Source organism: Ornithodoros turicata, chromosome 5, assembly GCF_037126465.1.
Source record: "Ornithodoros turicata isolate Travis chromosome 5, ASM3712646v1, whole genome shotgun sequence".
Classification (NCBI taxonomy): Eukaryota; Metazoa; Arthropoda; class Arachnida; order Ixodida; family Argasidae; genus Ornithodoros; species Ornithodoros turicata.
In genome coordinates this window covers 79,399,858-79,422,744 of record NC_088205.1, presented here as the reverse complement: position 1 = coordinate 79,422,744, position 22,887 = coordinate 79,399,858, and the positions used below count along the sequence as shown (strand labels likewise).

The 22,887-nt window shown below is 47.2% G+C and overlaps 6 protein-coding genes across 6 annotated transcripts in view; all 6 read left to right on the top strand.

Moving 5' to 3' along the window:
• LOC135394914 (uncharacterized) overlaps positions 1-22,887 on the top strand; it is a 297,537-nt gene that overhangs the window by 71,239 nt on the left and 203,411 nt on the right. The gene's annotated exons all lie outside the window — the stretch shown is intronic.
• On the top strand, positions 1,972-3,430 carry LOC135396221 (intracellular coagulation inhibitor 1-like). The gene has a single exon (XM_064627247.1). It carries the CDS (start codon positions 2,054-2,056, stop codon positions 3,242-3,244), a length of 1,191 nt encoding a protein of 396 aa, XP_064483317.1. The 5' UTR covers positions 1,972-2,053; the 3' UTR covers positions 3,245-3,430.
• Positions 5,360-15,751, top strand: LOC135395950 (uncharacterized). Its single transcript, XM_064627035.1, has 3 exons — positions 5,360-5,533; positions 8,281-10,222; positions 14,397-15,751. Exons 2-3 carry the CDS (start codon positions 9,030-9,032, stop codon positions 15,628-15,630), a joined length of 2,427 nt encoding a protein of 808 aa, XP_064483105.1. The 5' UTR covers positions 5,360-5,533; positions 8,281-9,029; the 3' UTR covers positions 15,631-15,751.
• Positions 5,529-7,682, top strand: LOC135394916 (intracellular coagulation inhibitor 1-like). Its single transcript, XM_064625987.1, has one exon. The coding sequence runs from the start codon at positions 5,634-5,636 to the stop codon at positions 6,828-6,830; it is 1,197 nt and encodes a 398-aa protein (XP_064482057.1). The 5' UTR covers positions 5,529-5,633; the 3' UTR covers positions 6,831-7,682.
• LOC135396220 (intracellular coagulation inhibitor 1-like) lies at positions 16,603-18,014 on the top strand. Its single transcript, XM_064627246.1, has one exon. The coding sequence runs from the start codon at positions 16,639-16,641 to the stop codon at positions 17,830-17,832; it is 1,194 nt and encodes a 397-aa protein (XP_064483316.1). The 5' UTR covers positions 16,603-16,638; the 3' UTR covers positions 17,833-18,014.
• On the top strand, positions 19,962-21,355 carry LOC135396219 (intracellular coagulation inhibitor 2-like). The gene has a single exon (XM_064627245.1). It carries the CDS (start codon positions 19,995-19,997, stop codon positions 21,192-21,194), a length of 1,200 nt encoding a protein of 399 aa, XP_064483315.1. The 5' UTR covers positions 19,962-19,994; the 3' UTR covers positions 21,195-21,355.

Below are 22,887 nucleotides of genomic sequence, written 5' to 3'. Positions count from 1 at the left end.
CTTAGTGGCATATCTATTGGGTTCTTTTCGATTTACATCGATATTTATGAGATTCTTAACTGAGTCTTTTGGACTTCTTATTTGTTTCCGTTGGGCTATTTTGCATCCGTCTCGATTCTGTGGAATCTAATGCATCCGTTTGGTTTATATTGGATCTTGGTTGCAATTAATTGATTCTTTTGCATTACGTTGGATTAGATTGAATTGGATTGGATTGGAAAAAGAAAGAAAAATGTGGAGAGGTTAGTACCGACCCAGTCAGAACTGGGTACTCCAAAACGCGTCACATTACGTTGGATTCTGATGTATTTCATTGGATTCTTGTAGATTGAGCTTTGATTTGCTTGACCTTTTTGAATTTACTCGCCCATTAACTGACTTTTTATGAATAGCTCTGGGCTTTTGTTTGATTCGATCAGATTTTAATGGGGCGTTTCAAATTCTGAAGGTTTTGTTGGTCTTCACGAGACTGTTTTGTGCTTTCGTACTGGCTCCTCGACCATAGACCATTCAGCCTGTCCAAAGTACTTGGCCCATTGAGCTCCCCTGCGCATCAGTGCCGGGCTCTTCGCTCCCTTTTTGCTTTCATGCAAGCCACTGGACTCCTCGAAGAGCTCTAAACAGAACTCCGACCTGTCGTCGCTTCACTCTCACCATAATTCATCCTCTCATATTAACCACTGTGAAGTGGGGTAGGGTCCTGTGGCTACCACGGGGAAACATCCCAATTCATCATCACTTCTTCATTTATTGTTGTTGTTGTCGTGCATACTGGCAAATTTTAATGGAGTCTTTTGGTTCGTTTGATGATTTGTATGTTTGATGCCTGATATTTTAGTACCTGGTTTACATTCTGTTGAACTTTATCCGATTCTTGTTGATCTCCAATAACATTGACCGCTTCTGAACATACTGTTTTACGTCTTGTTTTCTCTGTTGCCTTTACGATCCCTTTAAGATTTCAATAGACTTTGATTTGTTGTGTCTGTTTCGGTTGTGTATCGATGACTTCCCCCACTGGATCTCGATTGAGCTAGGATGTGTTACAGCTACGTAATTTCTGAAGCCATACGTTGTGATAACTACTATTGAAGAAGGACAGTAATCGGCAAAACTGCCTGTTCGTTACCATTCCAAACTGCTACCAAACATTTCTATGCAAATCACTGCCCCGCCCATTTAGCTTCATGGGCTATGCACTGTGATTGCTGGTATTGGTGAAGGGTAACGACCGGGAAATGTTTTGCTGAGTAGCACTGACGTCAACCTTAAAATTTATTAAGACAACGCCCGACAAAGTTGCCGGCAGTACGTGTCCCACTTATGCCGCCATATACATACTGCCAACAAGAATATACCGTGACACATTGTAATCGAAAAACAAAAAAAAAGGAAAAAACAACAACAATAACAACAACAGCATGGCCGAGTGGGCTAAGGCGCCATCTGGTTGGTGGTAGCCAAGGTCGTGCTGCAGACTGGGAGGTTGTGGGTTCGAATCCTACCGCCGGCTGTGTTGTCTGAGGTTTTCCTCAGATTTTCCGAAGATCTTCCAGACGAATGTCGGCAATTTCCCCCTGAAGTCGGCCCAGGACGCATACTAACCCCCCTGTCCCCCACTCCTTCCTGCTGTCCTCTCTGCACGTGTCCACGTCTTTACGCCGCTCATAGCCACAGTTGCTTCGCGGCGCTAACGCAGAATAAAAAAAACGAAAAACGAAAAGAAAGAGATTTCTCTTTTCTATAAACTTCACTCCATAGTTTGTTGCGGACATCCTGCATGTGACAATAACAGCGCGTCTCAAAATAGCTCTGGAGTGTAAAACACGTACAGGTGCTGTTCTTCTATCTCTCACAGACTCAGGGAAACCGCCAACAAAGCAAACACACTCTCGACAGCTCGGGATATCAGTTTCGCCCCTTGGAACTGAAATATCCTCGGGAAAATACTAGCGCTTCAACGGGAAAGTGCGTTGATGCAACCCGTCGGTACTTCCTCGATTTCAGCGAGTACATAAAGCACGGCGCCCGCGAAAACGCCCACCTCAGCGCCATGTTGCGATCAGCAGCTCTCGTTCTCACCTTCGTCGTTGGAGCCTTGTCAGTTCCAGATGACGCTACTATTCGCTTCGCTGAAGCAAACAACATCCTCGGACTCAACCTTCTCAAGGCGCTCCCTGCGGACAAGAACCATGTCTTCCTCTCGCCGTTCAGCATCAGCATAGCTATGTCCATGGTATACCACGGTGCAAGAGGAGTTTCAGAAAAGGAACTCGCCGCGGTTCTCGGGTACGAGGCGGCCGGGCTTCACGGAAGAGACGAGGTCTTGTCAGCCGTGCAGAAGTCCTTCCAGCAGCAGAACAGGAATGTTACCTTAGAGGTTGCCAATGCCGTCCTTGTAAACCAGAGCTTTCCTGTTCTCGAGTCTTACAAGAAAGACCTGGAACATGTATTTCAGGCAAAATTTGAGGAAGTCAATTTTCTGAAGGAGTCCATAGCTGTAGCTGCCAAAATCAACGCGTGGGTGTCAGCAAAGACGAGAGGCAAGATCGTCAAGGTTGTCAGCGAACTGCCCCCCACAACTGTCCTTTTCATCATGAACGCCGTCTACTTTAAAGGCGACTGGGAGCGAAAGTTCATCGAAAGTCAAACAACGAGGCTGCCTTTCTTCAACTACGGCAAGTCGGCGAAGCAGGTCGATACCATGCTGAAAACCGCGAGGTACAGCTACGCCAGGAATGAGGATCTGAAGGCTGACGTCCTTGAGTTACCCTACGCGGGAAAAGAATTCAGCATGCTTGTCTTCCTCCCACATGAGAGAGATGGGCTGCGGAGACTTCTGGAAGACCTGACCCCTTCAGGGTATCAAGGTGCCGTAGATCGCCTGTTCACTGCGACCGTCAACTTGAAGTTGCCCAAATTCAAGCTGGAATCCGACTACAGTCTCGTGGAACAACTGGAGACTCTGGGAGCGAAATCCATCTTTTCAGGAGCTGCCAACTTCACCGGTATTGAAGAATCTGGTAGACTGGTGGTGAGCGATGTTATTCACAAAGCCGTGGTTGAAGTCAGTGAGAAGGGAAGTGAGGCTTCTGCGTTCACTGGGGTTGTGTTCGAATTAAAAGTTACTTCGGTGCTGATTCCAAAGCCCGTAGAATTCAACGTTGACCACCCATTCTTGTTCTTCATTCGGAACAAGATTTCCAAGTTGATCCTCTTCGTGGGTGCTGTGCATGCGCTTTAACTTAACGCAGCCAGCAAATGGTTCTTACTCTAGTATTCTATTATGTTTGTAATGTTAGTGGCGATGAACGTTATAGTCTGTTGTGGGCTTCATCAATGACGAAACGCCTTGGCTAGAGTTTTTTTTTTTTTTTTTGCCGTGAATTTGTTCTTGGATGTCGTCAATAAAAATCATATTGTGGCTCTAGGTTTGACAAACGCATAGGCTTCTTGCTTTGAAGTGTTGTTTGTAACGAACTTCGGCTGTGCTATAGCAACGAAACTGCTCCATAGTATGCTGACAACGATGTGTGCATGGAGGAAGGAAGGAGAACAGGAGCCCTATTGTTCTGAGAAGTGAAGCCGAGATCGGGGCCCACTCCAATGACATATCACTGCTCGCCTTCCTGTTTCGGTTACATAAATCTCTACGGGAGCCCCCAACGAGTAGTTTCGGAATTCTTGGAGAGTTGCGGCGGTAGCGCGCCAAAGTGGCCCCCAAAAGTGACGTGTGCAAAGCGACCTCATTGGGCTATTCAAGTAACGCACAGGGGTGACACAAACCCGCCATTTTTGTAACTACCCTCAAGCGGGTGCTTTTGGCAAAACTGCCATCTTGTCCTGATCGCACGTCATAGAAAACGTCATTTTGGGGTCGTGTGACTTTGTTTACATGTCGTCTTGCCGCTTACCGACTTATTTCCGTCGTCACAACGCCAAGAGATGAACGCATTTTGCCAGCGTAAACTATGCGGTGCTTCATCCGCAACATGGTAGCCCATTTCTCCTTAGTTTAAGTACATTACATTTGGAAGTCGTCAACAGTACGAGGCCTTATGTGCGAAACTGCACGTTTTACTGCGAGATTATCGGAGAAAAACAATTGCCGTGATCGAAAGACATCCAAAACGTCGCGCGGAAACAACAACCGCATTGTTTACTTGTTTAGAAACGGTTTAACCGCCGATCACGGGCGCCGCCATCTTTAAGGTCACGTGAGCTTTGACGTTTGCTGTGACGTGAGACCACGACCTGTCCAGGATGCATTGCGTTCGCCTAAGCACGCTTTCGTCTACGGAGCAATACATTGGATGCCACTCCTGGAATGGTGTGGAACTTAAAGGTGATATCCACGGCGAGAGCTTCAGCCACTGTAGAAGGAGAGTTGATAATCGGAAGAGGTCCTATATGTAGGCGTATTATTATTATTATTATTAATGAACAAAAGTACATTGTGTCAGGCTATATCACTGTGACATAAAGTTAGTCTAGGTTAGGTTGGGTTACACAGAATGGGGTTGTCCTGGGTGAGGGGGGGTGGGTGGCAATGGGCATGCCCTAGGCAGTGCGTGCATCAGACTATGCCGCTGAAGTGTTGTTGCGTCCTGAGTAAACATGGCGCATCATCTGTTGACCGTTGCGGTCTTACTGGACACTAGCATATTGGCCACAAACGGAGTTGAGACGCTGAGGTTAAGATTGGGTCGGCGTGGTTTTTTGAGCAGGCTTTCGCGTGGCTTCTATGGTATCGATAACAGTGAAAGGTCGCAGTCTAGCTGGCTGGTTCATAACGACGAGGACACGTTGCTTTTCATCGTCGTACGAATTCAACGTTATTCAAGACACGACATTCACTTACTGCCCCAGGCTGCAAAAGCTGTCGGTCATGAAGGATGCATTTTGTTTCATTTGCTTTCGTCAGTATTACTACGGTCAGCATATACCCTACGCTTCTACAGTGAACCCTCGTTATTATGACCATGGTCGTTCCCGAAAATTTTGGTCATAATGCGGAACTGTCATATTAACGGAGGTGATTTCCAGAGGTTTCACAGCATTGTTCCCCAAGAGTATGGTGGTAAAGCGAGTATGTTTGATTGTCGGGGGTTACATTAACGAGGGTTCACTGTATATCGAAGAAAATTGCCGTTTCGAAAGGCCGTCTGGAAAAACAGTTGCGTTAACATCATAGGAGAATAGGACTATTCATAGCACCAGACTACGGGCCGACGGTTTACGGAGAATAGCGTCAAATCTCTCCTGTGTCAGCACACAGCGCGATAAACTTGTTCTCGTGTCTGCCGTTGCATACTTTCAGCCTACTTGACGGGGATTCTCCGTTTCCCGGGCGTTTGCTCACAATTAAGAAGCCATTCTGTATTGCACACCGAACACGTGCTCGAGAGGCACTCGACAACACACAGCTATCGTGTCTCTTCCCATTGTTGGAACTGATTACGTGAGCAAACATCGCTCTCCGAGCTCATTGAGTGCAGACGGGGAAACACATGATCGCCAATGAAGCAACACGGTGCGTATTGCTCCACTTTCCTCCTCGGTACCCATAGCGTATATATAGCGTAAGGGTAGCGTCTCTCCTTTTCATAAGATCTCTGTCAGTGTCACAAAACATGATGCGAGCAGCTGTTCTCGTTCTTGCGGTCATCGTTGGAGCATACTCGTCCCCCGACGAGATCTCCCGTCGAGTGGCCAAAGCGAACAACATCCTCGGAGTCAACCTCCTGAAAGAACTACCTACAAACAAGAACCATGTCTTCCTCTCACCGTTCAGCATCAGCATGGCGATGTCTATGGTCTACCGCGGTGCAAGAGGCGTGTCGGAAAAGGAACTCGGCGACGTCCTGGGCTACGAGAAGGCTGGCCTTCAAGGAAGCACAGAGCTCTTATCGGCCACGCAGAAGTTCTTCCGAGACCGTGACGGGAAGAAAGACGTTGTCTTAGAAGTCGCCAACGCCGTCCTAGTAAACAAAAGCTTCCCGATAGTGGAGTCGTACAAGAAAGACCTGCGTGACGTGTTTCGAGCGAATCTTAAGGAGGTAGACTTCTCGAGGGAATCTCAGCGTGTAGCCTCTGAAATCAACCAGTGGGTGTCCACCAAGACGAGAGGCCAGATCAGCAAAGTCGTCAGCACTATCCCTAAAGACACCCTCCTTTTTATCATGAACGCTGTCTACTTCAAGGGAGACTGGACATCGAAGTTTGACGCCAAGCGGACCAAGAAGCTTCCTTTTTACAACTATGGCAAGACTGAAAAGCAAGTGAATATCATGACGCAGACGTCAAAGTACAGCTACACGGTAAGCGAGGAACTCAAAGCTAGTCTAATCGAACTACCGTACAAAGGAAAAGAATTCAGCATGGTCATCGTTCTTCCACTTAAACGCGACGGCCTGGAGGCCTTGTTGACAGATGTCACAGCTGCAAACCTGGAAACTGCCGTGAGTAACTTTGATTCTAGGACCGTCGTCCTGAAGCTGCCAAAGTTCAAGCTGGAATCCGAGTTCAGTCTCGTTAAACAACTGAAAGGTCTCGGTGCTCAGTCCATCTTTCAAGCCAACGCGAACCTCACGGGAATCAATGAACGCGGAGACTTGGTCGTAAGCGATGTGCTTCATAAAGCCCTGGTTGAAGTGAACGAAAAAGGAAGCAAAGCTGCTGCCTTCACGTCGATTTCGATGCGAAATAAAAGCCTGACTAGAGGACGTACTCCACCTATCGAGTTCAATGTGGATCATCCATTCTTGTTCTTCATTCGAAGCAAGGTGACTGGCTTGATTCTATTCATGGGTGCAGTGAACGAACTGTGATTCAGTTCCTGTGATTCCTCCCTTCCCTTACTTTACTCCCTTACTTACTTCCTGTGATTCAGTGAGGAATGTGAAGGCGTCAACTGCCGAGAAAGACGGTTTAGGACAACACATCATGTTTTTAATCTACTTAATTGATGTATGCAGTTACTTTGATTAGTTCACACGATACACCAATTACATGTGGACATCGACTTCATTAGTAGGTAACGAACACACCATGTATAAGCTGCAGAGCAGCTATGTTTCGCAAAGCGTACTGAATGTGCAAGTGCTCAATGGAGTGCGATGATAATCCCAGCCCACGTGTTTACGCGTGGGCTTGGATTATCCCACATATATGTGGGATTATTCCCACAGGTCACCTGCCAACCATTCCGGACCGATGATTATAGAATAATAATAAGGGCCAACCATTCCCATGTTAGCTTTCGCTAGATTGTGCTGTAATTACTCTTCTTATCCTAGCGTAACACTTCACTAATAATTTTATAACTAACTCTGTATGCGTGAAGCACCCATGAGTAGTAGAAAATGGAAACCCAAACGAAAAAAACAAAAGGAATGTAAGGGCCCGCAAACATAGATGTCGGCTACTCAAGAGAAAGGGAGTAGTAAGCCAAATCCTCACAGACTGACCACTCTAAGAACATATTAAACGAATCCATATTCGTTGTGCCACGTGGTGGCAATGCATTGTGGGTGGTGTTCGTATTGGTTTGGAGGAGGCGGTGACGATACATTTATCTACGTTTATCAGTGTGAGGTTTCTGTTTTTCACACAGGCTTGCGGAACATGCAAAATAGAAGGCAATCTCCCTCCTCTATGCAATAATAAATCTAGGGCAGATATCATTGTCTACGTGTTCAGTGCTTCGACAGTGAATCGACCTCTATTCAGTCGTCGTGATAAGCAATACTGTAATCTTTCGCTTTCTAAATCGAACCGTATCCTGTATTCTGTGTTTAGCGCATCTGTTTTCCAGGGTAAGATGACTTGCCTAGAACAATAGGCCGTCACGGGTAAAGACAAAAGACGAAATACGGATGGAAAAGCAACGAGATACAAAAGGGGATATTTGGGTTTGACACACTGCAGCAAGAAGTCAGCCTTAATGTATCACTTTTATGTTGTCACTGAAATAAAATAAAAAGTCAGGGACTTAGAATAAAGTGAACAGGACTAAATTCTAGGGCCTCGCCTTCTTGCTGCAGCGCGTTAAATCATCAGTTGGCGCCAAGTACCACGGATTGTTCCCGATATTTGGCACCCGTGGACATCATTCACCACTCGTCCCACGTTGGTGGTGCTAATTTTCTCTTTTTTTTTCTTTTTCACTCACTCACTCATTCAGAGATTCATATAGCGACTTACGTATATATATATATATATATATATATATATATATATAAGTATACCATAATCTTTTGTTTTTCTTGTACGAAAAAGAGAGGGAGAAGCACTAAGGAGCTGCCGACTTGGGACTCCGGCTGAGCAGTTTAATTAAAAAGATAAAGGAGAAATCCAGGGATGATGGCTCAACCCTTTGTTGGACTGACTACTCCAGACGCTTAGTCTGGCAAGGTGTCGGGGAATCTCCACCTTCGTCCTACCGTCGTCTTTTGAAGCTCACACAGAGCAACCATCCAGAAAGAACATATCTGATGTGTATCGTCCAGGGTTCCATGCCTCGGTGATTAGATATCTCACGAAATTCTCTGGGACCGATTATCACATCCGTAATCACCTATAATCTGCGGTGTGAAGACCACGAACAGTAGCGCTGTTATCAATTTTTCAAGAATAACGAGCACAAGGAAATCACTCTATTTCTACGTCGTCATTTAAGTGAACCGCTTTGTTCTACTCTACTCTACTCTACTGTACTGCTATTTGAAAGGAAGCGTCGAGGGAAGTTATACACTCCCATCCAGTCCACGTCACTCAACCGCGTCAGCACCGTGGGAACACGGCATAGTCATCGCACTTCTACCTACTAACTTTCCCACGTCGTTGGCGACACTAAACATTCACTGCGACAGGCATCTCAGCAGGTCTACTAAGTGAGGGAAGTGGTGTTGCCTCCCTGATAAGCAGGTAGTAGGTTGCCGCCGGAAACAGGTTGCCTCGCTCTGCCAGCTACACGATTTAACGGGTATTCATGTAAGTAGCATCGTACCCTTCACAACATCAGGACCATGTCACGGGCGACCCTTCTCGTTCTCGCTTTCATCGCTGGAGTACTCTCATCCGAGGACGACAGCTCAGGTCGCTGGGCAAACGCAAATAACGTCTTCGGAATCAACCTTCTCAAAGCACTTCCTCCGCAAGTGAAGCATGTCTTTCTATCGCCTCTTAGCTTGAGTGTGGCGATGGCGATGGTCTACCATGGTGCAAGAGGTGTGTCGGAAAGAGAACTGACCAGTGTTCTGGGCTACGAGGCAGCTGGTCTCCGTGGACGGGAAGATGTCTTGTCAGCCATGCGGAAGTCTCTTAGTCGCGTGAGACTTGGTATCAACAACAACGTGGCCGTAGACATTGCCAACGCTCTGCTGGTAAGCAAGAAGTTTCCTGTCGCGGAGTCGTACAGAAAAGACGTGCAAGACGTCTTTCGAGCACTGTTTAAAGAGGTCGACTTCGCGGAAGAATCTGCAGGTGTAGTTTCAGAAGTCAACGAGTGGGTGTCGACTAAGACAAGAGGCAAGATTAACCGAGTCGTCAGCGAACTGCCGCAACGAGCCGCACTTTTCGTCATGAATGCCGTCTACCTCAAGGGCGACTGGAAAACAGAATTCCTTGCGGGCCGCACAACGAGACTTCCGTTCTACAACTATGGTGTCAGACGGATCCTAGTAGACACTATGGAGGAGACTAACAGGTACAGCTACGCTAAAAACGACGAACTTAACGCAGATATCGTGGAACTACCCTACCAAGGAAATCAATTCAGTATGGTCATCTTCCTTCCTCGAGATCGCAATGGACTCAACGCACTCATAGCCGGACTGACCGCGGCAAAAATTCAGAACGCCGTCAGTCACCTCGTCCGAACGAATGTTAACCTGTGGTTGCCAAAGTTCAAACTGGAGTCTGACTACAGCCTCGTTCGAGAACTGAAAGGTCTTGGTGCAGCGTCCATCTTCACAGACAATGCCAATTTAACCGGAATCAATGAATCGGGAAACTTGACCTTAAGTGACGTGATCCACAAGGCGGCGGTTGAAGTGAATGAAAAAGGAAGTGAAGCTGCCGTGTTCACTGGGTTCATATTTGTACCAAGGATCAACGTTCGTAGAAAGATTGAGTATTTCCACGTGGACCATCCCTTCTTCTTCTTGATTCGGCACAAGCTATCCGACACTATTTTCTTCATGGGTACCGTTAATGAGCTGTGAAGGTTCCGGGGCATTTCAACCACATGCTACGGTGTCTACGTGCAATATTGGCTTCTACTTGGAAAACGTCATGACGTAACGAATGACACCAGTTTGTAAAATTTCACACGTCATCAGACAACCATGAGAAGCGTGAAGTTTTGTACCCAGCGGAAACATGCCACACAAAATGTGTATAATCGTGGTTGTGATTGCTGCAGCAAGGATGTACCAGATGATTGTCTAGTATGTATATTTCAAAGCACAGCATCAGTCCCCTGGAATCATTTTTTAAATTTTGTCTTCTATTTTTGTGCCCCCTTCTGGACACCGCATTTGTTGCTGTGAACAGTTTAGTGCTGTGGTGATGAACTGCGTTATGGCTTCCGGCTGCATTAAATTTTCGAGCGAGGTGTTTTCCCCAGGACGCTACAAAGTGCCTCGAACGAAATTTACTCGATTTTAACGATTATATTAAGTGCTAAACAATATCATTGAAGCCGAGTGTGAAATCAGTATCAATAAATTTGTGTCCTATATTTTACACCTGCCATCACCTCGACATTCCTAATCCAGAACAGATTGCTCGCAGATCCACTTTGGTTGCTCGGTGCAGCCGCAACACACGTATAGTCCTTGCAGTATTTGCGTCGTTAATTCTCGGTGTCGTAACAAACAAGGTACGAAAGCGTGCCATACCCACCACACTCATAACCGGCCTTGACTCGTCTAGGAGGAGCTAATGAGCTGGAAACGAGAAAGTTTCGAACACAAGGAAGTTGCTAGACAACATTACATTTCACTCTTACCCCTCTCCGACACTCGACGCGTAGGAACGATGAGTATAGCTTTCGCAGCATCCTAAATAGTATACTTATGTGATAAGGAGGAGCATTAAGTGTTGGTAAGGGGAGATGCTCGAGGGTTGAATCCCGTAATCGGCTTGGCTTCGTGCTGTTTATCCTGGGTTCCAGCTGGCGCTTTCAGAGAAATTTCGGTACAGTTTCTTACGAAGTTTGCCCAAGACGAACGAAGACTCTCGTCTCAGGACAGCATCTCGCCATCGGAGAGGCAGATCTCTTAGAAACCACATTCATATGAAGATACACCGCACCATTATCCAAACACATCCATATCGTCGTTGCCTTCGCATTCTTTCTCGCCAGCGGAAGAGAAAAAACCCTTTTTGGAAGGAGCGTACCACATTTACGACGCTATGAGCTTAACCTTACATCCTATGAAAAACATTTAAGGTATTTGTGCAAGACGCAGGCCAAACGATAAACTGCTGGTTACACGATTTCCTTCGTGAACTCCTTATCATGGGTCATACACCATGTTCTATGAAGGCTTCTGACAAGGAACGATGACAAGAACGTTGCCTCGTTGAATGCGCTTTCTGAAGCGTGTCTTGCAAAAGTTACTGAGACAGAAAAACAAAACGCAGCTTTAAAAAAAAGATTTCCACAGGGTGACCTTAATGACGTAGATGACCCGCAGGTCGGAGATCGCGAGCTCTTTCTACGTGACGTACTTTGCTCGGGGATGCGTGTCATGAACCGATAGACACGTCCACCTTTGAATGTGTATCGTATATTATGCGAGTACTGACACACGTAGTTCCCTGTTGAGGGCGCTGCAGCCAAAAGCCACGAAGTACAGGTCGTGTAAGGCAAGACAGACCGACAATCGAAGGGGGACAACCATGGGGTGTGCTTGTCTTGCCCATGTTGTCTGACATGTCTTGTACTTGATTACCTCGGAAGTAGCACCAACTAGAACAGATAACTACATCTATAGGATTCTAATTAGACCCCGGTGACGAAGGAAGTTACCCGGAAAAAGGAATTCGTGATAACCCCTCTGTCCCCCACTTATTCTTGCTGTCCTCTCTTCATATGTAGGCCGCTCATAGCCATAGTTGCTTTCCGGCGCTAACACGAAATTTAAAAAGAAACAGTGCTTATAGAGATACGGTAGCAGCAAGCACAGCTTGGATTGATTGAACTTGCTAACGATGTTCCTTGCCCAGAATGTTTGAGAAGATAACGGAGAAATAAAGAAAACAGACATATCGATTCTACGTAGCCAACGAGAATTGGCCGAGGCAGGCCACAATTAGGGACGACACACACACTTAAGCCTCAAACGTCCAGAAATTAGGGAATTCAAACAACTCGGGGAAAAGAGGGATTTCCTTCCCTCGTCATTCTTTCATATGAACCTTTTTGGAATGGGGTAGGGTCCTGCACTCAACGCAGGGAAACATCCCACATCATCATCATCACCCATTCATCTATGCTGTTGTTGTTGTTGTTGTTGTTGGGGAAAAGAGGTACTGACACCAGGAATCGAACCTGGTCTTCTGATCTCCGGTCAGCTATATGCTTCTCTCATAGCGAGATATGCGATTTTAAAAGCGATTTCCAGCGTATGCCCAAAGTTGTTCCCACGGAGTAATAGTGAGTTTTAGTATATCGTACACTGTCGCCTTCGCGCACGTAAGGGATAGCGTGGTGGTTCTGCGCAATGCGCAAAGCTCTCTTTCTGTCATGGGCGTGCGCAGAACCATCAACGCTATACCTTGCGTACGCAAAGGAGATAGCGTACGATGTACTAAAACTCTCTAATATCAGGGGGAATAGCTCTTTTCTTGCTTCTTTCAATTTCTTTCAATCATCATCATCATCAGCGTGTATGCGTTGTGACGTCATGTTGCTCTCCTAGTTCCAGTCACGTCGGCCACAGAAATAAACGCGTCTATTTCACGAGAAGTATGGGAGTACAAACAGATCAGAGCGCACGAGTACATTGAATCGGGCGTACCCGGCATAAAGAGGTACGTCATGGAGTTAAAGGATTCCGTAAAACGGCTGTGCGGCAAGCGTAGCGAAACTCCTAAGCGGTATTGATAGCGTTTATCTGACGTCAATATGATGCAACGAGCAAGCTGACCGAGTGGGCGACACACCCCTAGACGTCATGCCTCACTGACCTTGACTCGAGCGAGAGGAATGAACGGGCTCTCTTATGCTTCTAAATATAATTTTTAAAAAGGCCGAGCTTACGTAAGTCTTCTACTATAGGGCCTCGCATACTTGCAGAGCCCAGGGCTCGCTTGCACGAGTGTTGAGGAAATTCGTCAGTGGCGTTTGCAGTTCACGTCCTACATCCATCAGCGCTGCTATGTGCGTTGAGAACTGCCAAACGCTACTGAGGACACCACTGAAGAACGTCCTCGACGTTCGAGCAAGCGGCCCCTAAGGTATCACCAGTTTGTTGTACGTACATGATCCGCTCCTGCTCATCATTCAGAGGACGACAAGAAGTCGTGGGAGTACGAAAAATGTCCGTCTATGTCGCGGTTTGGTGGGCTTTTTATCTGTGACGGGGCGTGATTGACGCCACAGTGAAAACAGACTAGGAAGAAATTTCTTCTGGTCCTTCACTGGTTCGAACCCGGCTCAGCAGCTAGTTGATTACAGGAGCTGCTATGACACGGCGTCTTCGGTGAGGGACTTTGATACAACAGTACTTTAGTACAGACAAAATAACACAGGGCAAATAACGACGAGGTGGTATAAAAACAGAAGGAAGAACCATTGACAGTGTATCACTTTGTGTGAAATCTGTAGGGTAGCAACTAGTAATAAGACACATCTAACATTTCTTTGTTACTCGATGAATGTTGTCTACCTGCTGTCTACCTGACGTGCATACGACAGTTTCCGTGTTTGGATGATTTACAAAGGGCTCCAAGACGTAAGTTGCATTTGCGCAAGACCATTTGCAAGACGCAAATTGCATTGCGCTATTCCCAAGCAATCTCAGCTGACACAGAAATGCCGGATGCAGTTTACGCCTTGAAGTGACAAACGATAAAGAAAGCGCGGGTGACGTTTACGCTCGCACCGCTTCAATCTGACCTTGACATCAAAGAGAGGCTGCTTCAGTGAAGCAGGTGGAAACGTAAAAGCGTGCGAAAGAAATTAAGAAAAACTCGCTCGTGTAACGGAGGTGTTTACCTGAGTGGATGGCACTGAGCCAGTAGTGCGCTAGACCAGGACATGGTTCATCATGACCTGTCACGGAAGTAACCCTTGCGTCACAGCTTCTGCTTTATCGCTCTCGAAGTAAACATATGCGGGTGTTTCAACGCACGTCAGCAATGCTTCGCGTGTACATATAAAGAACTTCGCACGAACCCTTAACAACAATCTGCAGGCAAACAACCATGCTAGGAAGAGCCCTTCTCGTTTTAGCTCTTACCGCAGGAGCGTTCTCATCTTCGGATGAGAGCTCCCTCCGGCTGGCCGAAGCCAACAACATCCTGGGCGTCAATCTTCTCAAGGCACTGCCTGCAAACAAGAACCATCTGTTCATCTCGCCGTTCAGCGTCAACATGGCAATGTCTATGGTCTACCACGGTGCACGAGGTGTTTCTGAAAGGGAACTGTCAAGAACTCTTGGCTACGAAGCAGCTGGTTTTCAAGGAAGAGAAGGTGTGTTGTCAGCCATGCTGAACTTCTTCCAGGACGCAAGTCTTCAGAGCAACGACGTCACACTTGAAGTCGCCAACGCCGTTCTGGTCAACGAAAGCTTTCCTCTTGTGGGCTCTTACAAGAAAGACCTGCAAGACGTCTACCGGGCGGTGCTCAAGGAGGTCAACTTCTTGAGAGACAGCAGAGCCGTTGTCTCCGAAATTAATGAATGGGTGTCCCAGAAGACGCGAGGCAAGATCGACAACGTCATCAGCAGCCTTCCTGCGGACACGGTACTCTTCATCATGAACGCTGTCTACTTCAAAGGAGACTGGACGACAAAGTTCCTCGAAAGCCAAACGACCAAATTACCTTTCTACAATCGCGGCGAGGCATCAAAGCTCGTGGACACGATGAGAGGAACCAACCGATACAGGTACGGGAGTGACTATGGACTTAAGGCTGACATCGTAGAACTTCCCTACAAAGGAGACCGATTCAGCATGCTTATCCTGCTTCCACACGAACGTAATGGACTGAGCCAGCTGGTAGAAGAGCTTACAGCTTCCAAGCTTCACGGTGCTGTAAGCAACCTGTACAGTACGAAAGTCGTTTTAAGCTTGCCAAAGTTCAAGCTCGAGTCCAAGTACAGTCTTGTGGAGCAACTCAAGGACCTCGGAGCGAAATCGATCTTCGATGGTCGTGCAAACCTGACGGGCATAAGCGAGTCCGCGAACCTAGTCGTGAGCGATGTGATCCACAAGGCTGTGGTTGAAGTGAACGAACAAGGCAGCGAAGCAGCTGCCTTCACGGGAGTCGTGATTACGACCTATTCATCTAGCTCATTTCAGATCGAATTCAACGTGGACCATCCGTTCTTATTTTTCATCCGTGACAAGAGGACCAACATGATTCTGTTCACTGGAGCCGTCAACGAGCTGTGATAACAAAATGCATATTGTACGATATGATGATTCTGACAGAAAATGACGACAAAATATTGGAGAGACCATCCTTTCTCTACTTTATTTGCGTTCCGAATAAAGACCTTCAACGTAGAAAACATATTCGGACTCGGGGGTTTTATCGGCTTATGAGCGCACTGCACCGCAACGTTTACCCCCTCTCTGCTTACCCACCTTTACTCTCCTCTACTTCCCTTGACGTCACATTGCTTGCTAGCATTGCATTGCATTGCCTTGCTACCGTCTCTCCTCCCTCATCCCCTCATTGTCATTTTACATCCCATGCAGTCCCGTTGGCATTGGGGTAGCGGGCCACAACCCAGGTGGCAAATTTCCCCATTCATTACCATCAATGTATTGGTCGTTGTCTCCAGAATGCCTTCATATACTACAGTTGTAAATATTTGGCGAGGAAATGGCTTTGGTAACGGAGGGATTGATCTAAGGCCCTTATTTGGGGTAGTTGGTAGTTGGTCCTTGTACGGGGGCAATGATGTTTCGGGGAAAGTGCGGTTAGCCTGGTTCTGGTTGGCGGCTCGATTTACCAAGGGAGAGGGAAAGTGTGGGTAGAAAGAAGGAAAGATGGTGATACAGGAGAGGGGGAGGTGTGCAATCCCTCTGGGATTTGGGTAGTCCAAGAGAACCCCCACACCACAGAATCCATCAGTAGCCTTCATTGGTATGCTCCCTGTATCACGATAACAGTCACGATGACTGCCGATATAACCCCTCCTGGCTTTGCTTTGGCAAGACGACGTTCCCCCTCTTAAATACCTGTAAAGAGGACTTTCTACTCAACAACATGCCCTCAGTTTGTCGGTCTCCACCACGTGTCTGCTTATCAGACATCGCTGATCGTTGGTTGACCTATTATCAGCAAAGTAAGATTTCGTTCCAGAGCAACCAATCACGGCTTCGGTGTTTAGGCTATAAACGTGCGTACCCTATTCAGCCCTCACAGCCTTCAGGTCCAGTGCAGAAGCGACCATGCTGCTTGTAGCTTTACCTTTCTTAATGCTCGCCGTCTGCGCACAAACGACTGTTAAAGATGACATCCAGCAGTACGTCGACGCGAGTAACGTCTTCGCGTTCAACCTGCTCCAGAGACTTCCTTACAGCGAGAACCACGTCTTTGTTTCGCCACTCAGCATTTCTGTAGCCATGGCTATGGTCTACGACGGCGCTGAAGGAATCAGCGAGCGTCAACTTCACGAGGTTCTAGGATACCAGGAGGTAGGCCTCGAAGGCAAAGTAGGCGTATTATCCAGCGTGCAGCAAATCCTTCGCAACGAGAGCGACAGTGTGATCCTGGATGCCGTCAACGCAGTACTAGTTCAAAAAGACTACCCTATTATAGAGGGATACAAGACTGATCTACAAGACGTTTTTCATGCCAGGATTGAAGAGGTGGACTTCATCAACGATAGTGCTCGCGTTGTCGCGGACGTTAACAGATGGGTGTCGGAAGAAACAAGCGGGAAGATAAGCAAGGTCGTTGATTCCTTTTCGGACGATGCGGTGATGTTCATCATGAATGCGGTGTACTTCAAAGGCGACTGGCAAGTTGAGTTTGATTACTCAAAAACGGCTCGACTCCCTTTTTACAACAATGGCGAGACTTCGACGCTCGTGGAAACCATGCTTTCGCACGACAAATACAGGTACGCTAGCGATGACCATCTCCACGTTGACATCGTTGAACTGCCTTACAAAGGGAAAGACTTCAGCATGGTGGTCCTTCTTCCACATGAACGTCACGGTCTCCACCATCTTGTCAGCAAGTTGACAGCATCAACTTTTCGCACAGCCCTAACTCGTCTCACCGAAGCGGAAGTAAAGTTGAAGTTCCCCAAGTTCAAGCTGGAGTCAGAGTACAGCCTCGTTAAGCCCCTGAGTCTTCTGGGTGCATCCTCCATCTTCGGACCTCACGCTAATCTGAGTGGCATAAGCGAACGGAAGGACTTGTACGTGTCCGATATTCTCCACAAGGCTGTGGTCGAAGTGAATGAGCAAGGCAGTGAAGCATCTGCGTTTACAGGAGTCGTCGGAGAGACATTTTCTCTTCCGTTTCCCCCTGAGCCACTTGCAATTGAGCTACACGTTGATCACCCATTTCTGTTCTGCATCCGCCATGTGGAAAGAAACGTAATCTTGTTCCTGGGTGCAGTCAATGAGATGTAAAACGCAAAAGCTCTTATCTCCCATTTTAACTAAGCTGTCTCTAGAGTTGTATATGTGGTGTCGGGGAATGCTGTGTTGTTGCGAGGTCACCTCGGGAATATGTTACTTGAACTTACCTCAAGTAATGCTTGCATGACGAAATATCGCAGATGCAATAAAGTTTTGCGGCATTTAGTAACCGATTTTGCGTTGCCTTTTCGAATACCTTTCATTTAACACCTCGATCGTTGTTTCTTCATGGGAGTTTGAGATATCCTTTTCTTTTTTAAGTTTGCTTGTCTGTGGTATTCTCCCACAATCGCGTTGCGCCCAATATCGGCCGCATCGATACCATTTATACATGCACAGTACCATGGCTGTACCAACCATTTGTTGGTAATTTTTCGGTACAGTTCATAGCAGCGTAAGCTACTGCAGCTGGAAACGGCACGTTATTAACAAAATATAAAATACAGCAAATAAATATAAACACAACAACTTTATTTTTAAGATGAGAGATGGGGAGTGTCATCGCCAGGGTGATACTCTCCCCTATCTCTGGTGGTGATGTGGGGAATGAGATAATGAGCCCCTTCACAATAAGGATCCAAGTCCTATTTTGTCCAAAAAGGTCAAAAGAGCTTTGAGGGCAGAGGGTTGGTTGGCTGGATTTGGCCAGGGACCAAGCAATTTTGATAGAGAGAAGGGGGCGAGAGTCTAGCTGAATAAGAAAGAGACACAACGAAATTGCTTCCATACCCATTTTTGGATACGTGTGGACTGTCATGACCGGTGAGTCAACGTCACGGAATAGAACTCTCCTTGCTTGTAAACAAATGACGTCATAGTGTTCGACAGCGCCACCAATTTGGTAGAGTTGAACTACGCTCGAAGGCAGAGGCAAACAAGGTCGCCTCAGGAAGCCACGGTCTTGAGGGGACTACGATGGTCCATGAAAGGGACGTGACATTCGGTCCTACTTTTGTTTCAATAGGAGGCAGCGAACAAGTGTTCATTCGTGGAACCCAGCCCTCCCCTTCCGATTTGTTTCGGTTTCAGTCTGCCTACCAATGTCACGATGACGTCTCTCGGGTAGAGGTCAAGCGTCGTTCAAGGTTGACCAAGACTTTCATTACTTTAAACTACGACCAACTAGATTATAACGACCATGTCACAGGCATCCCTTCCCAGCGCCGCATGTTTGGAAGGTAGCGGTGGCGCTTCTGATCGTCCCAGTTATTGCTTCCACAACTTCTACGATACTTTGTATACTTCAGCTTACCTTAGTATTTCTGTACAAGCGGTGGATATTCCACAGACGGATCCTTCTCAAACCGGGCAAGTGGTCACAAAATATTGATTTCTTTCCGCCCAATTGCTCTCACAAGTTGCCCTGCGAAGACTGTAGAACGTATGGTTTTCCGCTGCTTGAATTGGTACCTGGAAGGTGCGCGATATTTTCCCTAAGGTCATAGCAGACTTTCGCCATCGACGTTCAGCAATTCACAGCGTTCGCGATCTGGTCGCTGAAGTATACAACAAGCGAAGGCTGAAAGGAAACTCATCGGTGCAGTCTTTCTCGACGTAGAAAACGCGTACGACAACGTGTTGCACAGTGCCATCGTCGCGAAGCTACAAGAAGCTGAAGTAGGAGGAGCTCTGTGCTATACTGAATACTTTCTATCTAACTCCACTCTGCTCATCCCAGCATGACATCCGGCATACAAATCTGTGACCAAAGCAGTTCTGGCCTCCCTCAGCGACACAGGACTCATGCACAGCCAGTTACCTCAAGTCTTGTATCATCTCATTCGGCATGGCTCACCCTCATATCTGACCGTCATGCTGTCATCTGTTTCCTTATTTTTTATTTAATTCTCGTTCATCATTCTTTTTAATTTTTTTGTTTCATTTTTTTCTTCGAATAAACGTACCTCTCTTCGCATTTGAAACACGTGTTTCCCATCTCCCCAAGGTCGGTGCGTACAAAGCAATGACTATTACCATGTGATTGTCGCAGGCGCCAAACACGTTTTCTTGAAAAACACGACAGACTGGCCCTCGTGTTTACTATCAATAAAGTCGTATCTCAACCCATTCCAACCAATCGCAGCCCGTGTGTCGAAACCTATAAAGCTGCGCCGACACGTACGCATCCAATTATTTCAAACGAAACAGCAGTCATGCTCGTCGCAGCCTTACTTTCTGTAGTGCTCGCAGTCTGCGTGCAATCGGCTCGTAACGACAGCATCCAGCAGTATGCCGATGCGAGTAACTTCTTCGCGTTCAACCTTCTCCAGAGACTTCCATACCGCGAGAGTCACGTCTTCGTTTCGCCATTCAGCGTTTCCGTAGCCATGGCTATGGTCTACGACGGCGCTGCAGGAATCAGCGAGCGTCAACTTTACGAGGTTCTAGGATACCAGGAAGCCGGTCTCGCAGGAAAAGCCAACGTATTATCTAGGCTGCAGCAAATCCTTCGCAGCGAAAGCGCAATGAGTGACGGTGTGACCCTGGAAGCTGCCAACGCTGTTCTGGTAAAGAAAGACTACCCTATCGTGGAACGGTACAAGTCGGATCTACAAGGCGTGTTCAATGCCAGGATTGAAGAGGTGGACTTCTTCAACGATAACGCTGCCGCTATTGCTGACATTAACAGATGGGTATCGGAAAAAACGAGAGGACAGATAAGTGATGCTGTTGAGCGGTTGCCTGGCGATACAGTGATGTTCATCATGAACGCTGTGTACTTCAAAGGAGATTGGCAAGTCGAGTTTGATCAGTCGAAGACGTCTCTGCTCCCTTTTTACAACAATGGCGAGACTTCAACGCTCGTCGAAACAATGCTTTCGCACGACAGATACAGGTACGCCAGCGACAATCACCTCCACGCGGACATTGTTGAACTGCCTTACAAAGGAAAAGACTTCAGCATGGTCGTGCTTCTTCCACATGAACGTGACGGCCTGGTTCATCTTGTCGAAGCATTGACAGCATCGGCTTTTCACGCTGCCCTCGGTCGTCTAACCTTAGCGGAAGTGAAGTTGAAGTTCCCAAAGTTCAAGCTTCAATCTAAGTACAGCCTCGTTGAGCCTCTTTCCTTTCTCGGTGCAACCTCTATTTTCGGGTCCGGTGCCGATCTGAGTGGTATAAGCGGACGTAAAGATTTGTATGTGTCTGATGTACTCCACAAGGCCGTCATCGAAGTGAACGAAAAAGGCAGTGAGGCCTCTGCGTTTACTGGCGTCATCGTGCGACCCCTGTCTGCTTCCCATCCTGATCCGCTTCCGGTGGAGATGCACGTGGACCATCCTTTCGCATTTTGCATTCGAGACGCAAAAACGGGCCTCATTTTGTTCTTGGGCGTTGTCAACGAGTTGTAAATAGTGCAGCGTAACATTGGTTTTAGTGTTGCTTGTCCACTTTGGTGCTGCCCTGTCTTATCTTCTGCAGAAAAGATACAAGCGGTGAGCACTTTTAAAATTGTTTTATGCCGGGACGCTCTTCCTGATACTTGCGTGAAATAAAATGTGGAAAACATTAATTGTGGTTTGCTTCTTATGGGTATTGGTAGTAAAATGTTGCGCCCACCCCGTGCCACTGAATCGTACAGGCATGTGCAGTACTTGGGAGATTGGTGTCTGTGCAGACGTCTATGGGGTGGCAGTGGGTCAAATTGGCCCCCACCCCCTGAAAGAACACGCCAAAGAGGCGCCAAACAGACTCTTTTCGGGTAGGAAGAAGCCGCGTTAGGACGACAGAGAAATTCAAGAATGCAGGGCATGAGGAAGCGCAAATTTCCTTCTTGTGGCAAAAACCTCCCCTTGTTTTCCCCTACCGGAGGCGAAAACTAGACGCCGGCCCTGATTGGCATCTTACGAAAAGGCGTCCTCCATAGAAACCTGTAGCTGCGCAGCACCAGACGGCACACGACGACTTACTGTAGGGGTCTTGAGATATCGTTCTCGGTGCGAGAAGAATAACGAAGAAAACAAACGCGAGAAGAAACTTCTATGACGCGAGACATAGCGAGGACCAAGGGCTAAACGCATCAGGCTGAAATTATATTGCCTGTGCCTTCCAGTTTTTATATATTTTTCCTTTCTCGCATACCAAGCCAGCTTGTTGCCTAGCGGTCGCCAATTAACGGGACAATCGCTGGTAGGATAACGGGGCAACCGGTTACGTCGCAAAACCTTTGCTTGACAAAACACTATAGAGGCTCGATAAGTCAACACCTCCTAGATAGTAGAAGGCCTGCGCACTGCCAAACTCACGGATACCTGCGTGAGCTTTGCGAACTGCTTCGAGCTTTTCTCTTGTTCGCTCATGCTTTGACGCCATAGCAGCGTCCACAGCAGGCCCTCGTGTGTGACGCTGTGTCACGTGGTGCTCAGGCCTGACGCATCTAGGTGGTGTTTGGTATGTGCGATTTATAGTCACTGTTTCGAATGAAGCCGCTGTTTAGTATATTGGTGCTTTATTATGATTAAATGCGGGACGGCCTGTGGGTGCAGTGCTCGCCCAACCCGAGAATGCATCATTCTGACTGCTGATATCGGCAACTGAGATAGAGAGCCCAGCAGTGCCCTTTACCAATATTGCTTATCCGTGCATTATCGTTAAACTTGTGAAGTCCTACGGTGGAGGAACCTTCTTCGCCATATAGTGTACCAGTCTTAGTCCAAAGTCTTTGACGGCCGACGTACCGCATGAAAGTTTCCCCTTGTAATTGTCAAAGTCAATGTCATAGACGACGACGCATCGCATAATCTTGTACTTCCTGTCGAGCTGATAATCCACGAAGTATACATCATTTTTGCCTTCACGGAATAGGTAGCACTTTGTCGGAGTCGCGTCAAGTAGGGCGACGTTGGAGGTACAAAACTCGAACAGTCCCGCTCGCCCACGCTGTTTCGATAAAGGCCATACCTTGCTTGGACCCCAAATCCCGTTCTGCAGAGAATCGTGTCGAAAGAGCACGCTGTGGCTGAAACAAAACTTTGGCATGAACTCGTTGTAAAACATTTGCAGGTTCGTAGAAATCGTATCGAACTTGGCGTCGTCGCAAGAGCT